The 7,559-nt window shown below is 33.9% G+C and overlaps 1 protein-coding gene across 1 annotated transcript; it reads right to left on the bottom strand.

Annotated features, from left to right (window-relative positions):
• Nucleotides 1-4,622: 4,622 nt before the first annotated feature.
• Nucleotides 4,623-5,504, bottom strand: LOC134262170 (uncharacterized). The gene is made up of 3 exons (XM_062744562.1): nucleotides 5,298-5,504; nucleotides 5,113-5,220; nucleotides 4,623-4,707 (listed from the first exon to the last, which is right to left on the bottom strand). The coding sequence occupies exons 1-3, from the start codon at nucleotides 5,497-5,499 to the stop codon at nucleotides 4,634-4,636; spliced, it is 384 nt and encodes a 127-aa protein (XP_062600546.1). The 5' UTR covers nucleotides 5,500-5,504; the 3' UTR covers nucleotides 4,623-4,633.
• Nucleotides 5,505-7,559: the final 2,055 nt, after the last annotated feature.

Raw genomic sequence — 7,559 nt, 5'->3', positions numbered from 1 at the left:
CACATCTGATTTGGCATCCTGATGAAAAATAGATAATAGAATTTATGGCTAGTTGTTCATTAAAGTATCTGTCATCTGCTACAGTATTTTATTTAAATAATATTTTATTATCAATTAACATAATAGGTTTGGACAGCAGGCACTGCCTATATAAGTCTTTTCCACAATACAAAGATCTGCTACGGTAAGAACATATCTATCGGGTACAAGCTTTAAATGTAAACTTAATGGTACTTGAGAATTTGTTATGAAAAAGATGGTGGTAGGCATGTCAAGACTGCAAAGTTCTGTTGATGCTAGATTGCCAATTATATCGAGAATTAGGTCGTTGGGGATCGAGAGTTTACAAGAGATAAATAAGAATACCAACCTCAAAATCATTGATGGCTAAAGACTCAATTGTTTGTATTACTTCTTAAGCACTTCAAGCAGTATAGCTGGATAGGTTTTTTAATCCTTTATGCAAAATCATATTTTAAATATGATCATTTTTGTTTACAAATATTTCAGAGGGTGTAAGAATATGTATTTTTGGATTGGCAATAATATGGCATGATTTTGGTTATGCTAGACAAAATGGGGGGTCCAATTTTGGTTATCCACATTGAACGCTAATATCTGGTTGCAGGGAAAAAAGCGGTATGAGATGTTGACATCCCCTCCCAAAAATCAAATTAATGTTAGGGTATGAAGATACCCCACAATTATAATCTGGTTCTACATTGCGATGGCAACGACATTGGTCAAATTCCATCATGTGTTTTGCATCATAGCATAAATAATTCTTTTGATTCAATCTTAGTTCTGTTACCAAACACCAATTATTGAAAATTATTTGGTCTAAGATATTACCTAGATTGATTTGGCGTAAAGCTAGGGACAACCATGCTCTTAATAAAGTCGGGTTTCGAGTTTATAGCTTTGTTGCAATGAAACTTTTGGCACATCAAGGGGGATATATTTGTTGCCCAGAGTTCACTTTGGTCGATCATACTCTACTTTAAGAGGATGGGGTGCACCTGTCAGAGCGAGGCAATGAGATATTTGTTGAAACTTTGAGGAAAGCATTGCATAATTTTATAATGTCATGGCTCTCTATTTCACTGACTATCTAATGTAAAGCAAACTAAAATAAACACACAATAGATGTAACTAATGTGATTCTTTTTATACTCATTTGTCTTGGTATGCAATGTTAATTTATTTGCTTTGCCTTTCTGTAAAAAGGAGGGGGTGGGGGGGGGGGTAATCATAAGAGTTCAGCTACCGCCATTGTGGCGGTGGACACATAGTGTCCATTGGCGCAATCTTTAGCTGAACTTAAATAGGGTTATATTTATTGAGCATCTGTTCCCAGGGCTCGCTACAACTGTACACAATTATATTCCAATATGTGTGAAATTTCAATTTGCTTATTTGTGTCAGACTGGATGAAACATTTGCAATGTATTATTTGCCAGTAGGTTGATTCATTTGTATATTTGCCTATTTCATATTCATTTCTATATTTGCCTATTTCATGATGTTTTTCATTTACATGTATTTGTCATTTGCCATTTGGGTTGTCAAAATCGGCCAATGTATTTGCCCATTTCATGATGAATTTCATTTACATGTATTTGTCATTTGCCATTTTGGTTGCCAAAATCGCCCAATGTATATGGGTCGGTAACCTTGGTTACGATTGTAACCAGTAACTAAATGTAATTTCCTGAAAATTGTAGTGCTGCCATGGCCATTATTCGCCATTAAACTTTAAGAAATTTATATATGTGTGGTTTTCTCTAATAATTCGATTTAATAGCTTAAAATTCAATCGCGTTATTAGAGAGGCCCATATTCGGGGTTATCGGGTCATTAGTATTTCCCCGTTCTTTCAACTTTTGGTATTTTAGTCGAATCCTTGGGACTTCCTTTTTCCGTTACAGAATAAAGGGGAGCAGACATATGCTGCATCTCAAGATAAAAAATTGTTTATTTATTTTATATTGTGTTAAAAAATTCCCACCCACCAACACCCTGTATGTAATGTATGAATATATAAAATAAATTGTCTGTTTGGTGTCAATTTTCTGCTGCTGGATTTTTCTATTTTCAGCCTTGTACATGTCTTATCTCAACACCTAACTTCGTCATGGCGCACAGCATGGCTGTAACCTCCGATGGCTGTGTGATGTAACCAATCATTACTGTACCCACACCAATGAAGTTACAATTCTCTAGATGTGTTCCACAAACTGTCGTTGGACTTGAATGGATTTATATGTGTACCTTGTACTTGTACGTCTCTTAGTTCAACACCTAACTTCGTCATGGCGACTGCATGGCTCTAACCTCAGATGGCTGTTGATGTAACCAACCGTACCCGCACCAATGAAGTTACAATTCTCTAGATGCGTTCCACAATCTGTCGGTGGACTTGAATAGTGATTTATATGTATAGTGAGTATCTTGCCCCAGTGATCAATATTGTCTTACATGTGACTGATTTTCGTACGATTCCCGATTTGTATTTATAACGGATGGAATAAGACTATGCAATCTTTAGCTGAACTTAAATAGGGTTATATTTAGTGAACATCTGTTCCCAGGGCTCGCTACAACTGTACATCATTATTTTCCAATATGTGTGAAATTTCAATTTGCTTATTTGTGTCAGACTGGATGAAACATTTGCAATGTATTATTTGCCAGTATGTTGCTTAACAGCTTCATTTTTATATTTGCCTATTTCATATTCATTTCTATATTTGCCTATTTCATGATGATTTTCATTTACATGTAATTGCCAATTGCCATTTGGGTTGTCAAAATCGGCCAATGTATTTGCCCATTTCATGATGATTTTCATTTACATGTATTTGCCATTTGCCATTTGGGTTACCAAAATCGCCCAATGTATTTGGGTCGGTAACCTTGGTTACGATTGTAACCAGTAACAAAATGTAATTTCCTGAAAATTGTAGTGCTGCCATGGCCATTATTCGCCATTTAACTTTAAGAAATTTATATATGTGTGGTTTTCTCGAATAAGTAGTCATAAAATGAAGTCCATGCACGGTGCTGTTGTACATCCGGAATTTTCTTTAATTTTTATCCATGCGCTTCCTCCTTCACGGAAAAAAATGTAAATAAATTGAACGGCGTGTATAAACCCATGTGGTTTCGGATAGGCAACGTGTTTTGATCATGATCAGCAACCTTTGAGGGGGATATAAAATGAAGGTAATGTAGAAAAAAAAAAGAAAAACGATTAGCAAAATAGGAAGGGGTCTTTTAAAATATTATTCTCACGAACTTCTAGGCAAGAATGAGAAACCATACTTATGAAAGCTGTCTGAAATACATGTTATAAAGTTTACTGTTTTTCAAATCATAGATTTGGAATAGGTATTCAAAATTTAACATAGGAAGATGTACCACCGCAAACAAAGCGATTGTGTATTTGGGGGTGGGATGTGGGTGGATGGGTTAGGAATATCATTGTCTGTTTCAATGTCCAGCTGTCCTTCTGCCTCTCAAGGTTTTCCGAGAAGGCCAGGCTTCAAATTCATGGAGAATCTGGGAGCTCATATTTATATTTTTTATACTTTTATTTTTTTCTAAGTTCAGACTTGATACAGATTGCTTATATTATGGTCCTCCAGTTTCAAATGACAAAAAATTATGCCATTTTATCAAATTCAGGGTCACTGACAGAAAAAAGATGTAAAATCCCTGTCAGGCTTATGAATTTCTAAACAACTACAATTGTTTGAGATTTAGGGTTGTCTTGACATAGGTCCAAGGTTATTCCGTAGAGATCAGGGTCACTGACAGAAAAAAATATTTTGTTTTCCACGCTACGAATTAATAAATAAAAATCATTGAAGGCTCGTACTTGAAACATAGATTATTTATATTCAAAAGTTGTGTCATGACCATGGTGAAGGCAAATCAAGGTCACTGATAGAGAGAAAAAATGTTCAAGCATAACGTTGTAATTAAGATTTACAAGAGGCTCATCCTGAGCTTATAAGAAAGTGAAGTGACCTTGACCCAAGGTCGGGACTTCCTGTACACAGCTCCAAAGAAAGACCTACTCGTTGCTATGCACCGAGCTCGGCTCTAGTTTTTTTTTTATATCTTTAATGTAAGATTTAGAAACCCTTACCAAAAAAATCTTAAGTGTATTTCACTTAAGCAAAATAAACAGATTTATCTTTAAATTTCACAATTGAGAAATTATATTTATCAAATATTACGGTATGCTTTAATAGATGAAATATATTATGTTTTAATACACGTATGCAGGACAGAACTTTGTCCACATAGAGCTTCCCTATACAGACGTTCAAATCCGTAAGTAGTCTTTTGTCACCTTTCTGAATAATATTTCATTCACACATTGAAACATTATCATGAAGAGCAAAATAGAATCATCGTACATAGATATAACTTTGTTTTAAAGACTATTTTCAAGAACTAAATTCAGCATTTTTGGCCAAGTAGAAGCAATAATCTTGACTAATTTCTTTTAGTACAAAAATCTTCCCCTTGGATTTTGTATATATGTACAATTTACAACGTAGTGTTCTTCAACATACAATGAAGATCTCTCTCTCTCTCTCTCTCTCTCTCTCTCTCTGTTTACTTACGTGATGTTAGGACATGAAGGATCCGCAAAAAAGCATCGTTTCAGAAGATTGACTCCTTGACAAGCTGGGACTGTATCAAAGTAAGAGGTGTCTTAGTGTAGATTTTACTAGATATATAGAAACATGTACACTTTAGCATATACCATTACCGCATTAGAGTTACAAATTATCCAAGTGAAATTACTGAGAACTGGATATATTTTGAAATATAGACATCATCTTTATCGTTTACATTCTCCTTTTCATATTGCAAAGAATGACGCTGTCAAAGATAACTATAGAGAACATCTGGATCTCCTCCCTCTATAATATTCTACTGTTTTCCTAGATATACCAAACAATTTTATTATCTGCATTCACAGAAATTATATTGTACATGTAGCTTTATAAGAATACCTAGTTGGTGTTGCTTAAAAATGCCAATGCTTTCTTTAATCTTCTTTTCATTATTTATATTGGTCAAGTTTAAACTCACATTTGTACAGGTCAGGGAGGAAGAAATGGTTATCAGGACATCCATCTGTAAAATGGAGACAGCTGGTTTGATCCAAATTTCCACTTTCGTAAACCTCTATGCAATTTCCTGTATGCAGAAAAATCACAGTGACTGGAGTACAAATTTAGATAATTAAGTAATATATGCGCAAGATAAATATGTACCTTTTTCATAAAATCCAACTGTTGACTTATAACAGAACTCCACCAGACTTGACCTCTGGTGATTAGGAACACAGACGTACTGACTCCGCCCATTCTCATCTACACCACACCCCAGTCTGGTAGCCGAGGCTGTGTACTCAGTCTTGTTACCGGGACAGGAGTCCACAGTGTAACCAAAGTCTGAGAAATTTATCTGTGCCATTTTTCTGAAATGAAATAATATAACACAAGGTCAAAGTTTGCATTCGAATGATGAAAGTGTTTTGAAGTATTAAACTAGAGCTTTACAAAGGCGTTATCTGCAAAAAAAGAGCTTTGCTAAATAATCAATAAACATTTTACAGGCGATTAAAATTTGACTTAAGTCTAAGTCTAATTCACATTTGTTGGACCTGAACAATATGTTCAAACAAAATTGTCTGTTACATGCATATGTCTGTTACTGTTTAACATTTTTTTAACCCAGAGATAATGAAGGTAAGACTTAAGAGGTGTCTTTCTTTTCATGGAGATGTATGAGAACATCTTTTATCGAAAGAATTTTTTTCTAAAAGCTGACAAAGCTTTAATAAATCAATAGTTGTTTTTTTTTTCAATAAGGCTCAGGAATGCATAGTTAAATATTCGTTAAAAATATGGCTGGAACTTAAGAAAGGGATTATCGTTTAATTGGTGGCTATTTATATGATATTTTTAAGTGCTCAGGGCAATACTTTATTATATTGATATTTTAAAACTCTACTTAAATGATTTTTTTTCTAATTATTGACCGTTGGGTTATAGAATAAAACTAAGTTCGGAAACCATTCTCTACGAAAGGCGTGTAACAAGATACATTGGCGTCGGAAGCAAATTGAAAGTCGGGGGGGATAAGTGTAAGAAAAACTTATTATATTCCTTAAAAAAAACTGACAAACAAAAAAAAAAAAAAAAGAAATGCCCGTCATGCCCAAAAACGGGGGATTGGGGGGTCAAACTTCACTAGCAAATTTTTTTTTCCAAACAACACGACTTTCCACATAATTTTAAGCTAAACTATGTACAACGTGCCTGTAAAAAGTGGGGGGTCTAAGCCTACACAGCTAGGTCCTTTGTCTATACTAAGTAGCTTTGGGGGAAAAAAAATTGGGGGAGTAAGCCTCCTTATGCCCCCCCCCCCCCCCGGGGTACGACGCCTATGAGATAAATATATTTAAAAGAATGTTGTTCTCTAGAACAGAAGGGTTTGTCAAACAAATTGATTTGAAACATTTAAGTGATATTTGGATTTATGACAATGCAATTAAAATTCATCCACCACGAATGTCATAGATACATGTAAGCTTTGACGGGTTGGGCACATATCCTTTTTCGGGGAAGTATTAGTTAAAAGGGAACTATTACTCTTTTTAGTAATAAAACATTACTGAATTCGGGAATTGTCACTCGTTTAGCCTCTATTCTCGAGTATGTTTTAAACAAAAAGTAAAGTGCAAGAATATTTTCACATCCTCTAAATATTTATTGTCTATTAAATGTATGTGTGCTCAAAACTGCCATATTTATTACTGCAAAAACCTGGAAAAGAGAGATGAAATATTTCTTTGGTTTAAATTTCTTACGGAAGCTTACTTGTACCTGTGTTAAAAGAAATTGTAAGATTGAATACGTTCAGCACTTGCTAACTCGTTCACAAGATTATTCGTTCTATTTCTAATTTAATTTTATACTATTTCTGTAAATGACATTGTCAAAATAATTTTAAATACCATTGGTTATTTAATAGATGAAAATATTTATTTGAAATATTAAATTTCAAACAACATTCTTTTAAAATTGTTTTAGAATGAATGTCCTTATTAGATTCTATACTTTTAGCACCATTTTTCAATAGGGAAAATGATCATCTCACTTTTCATTGCAGCACTGAAGGATGAAATTTTTCCGTCAGCGAGGTTCATTTAATAAAGATCAAACACATCACATTGTATTTTTTATGAAGTTTTTATTTAATAAATGGATTTGAGGCATTATTAAAAATGTGACAAAAATTCCCGAATTCAGTAATGTTTTTATTACTGAAAAGAGTAATAGTTCCCTTTAACAGTAATACTTCCCCGACAAAAGAACTGTGCCCTTCAGTCACAATATCTGATATGGAGATAAAACGTTTTTATGAACAGATTTTTCTTGTGTTTCAAAAATTCTCTAATGTATGTTATATTTAGGGATGTCAGAATTGTCAATAATTGATATTCGAATATTCGATAGTAGTATTCGAAT

The sequence above is a fragment of the Saccostrea cucullata genome, unplaced genomic scaffold (assembly GCF_032062105.1).
Source record: "Saccostrea cucullata isolate Sc308-1 unplaced genomic scaffold, CSIRO_AGI_Scuc_v1 ctg394, whole genome shotgun sequence".
In the NCBI taxonomy this organism is placed as follows: Eukaryota; Metazoa; Mollusca; class Bivalvia; order Ostreida; family Ostreidae; genus Saccostrea; species Saccostrea cuccullata.
The sequence above is the reverse complement of the archived record's forward strand: the minus strand, read 5'-3'. Positions and strand labels throughout refer to the sequence as shown.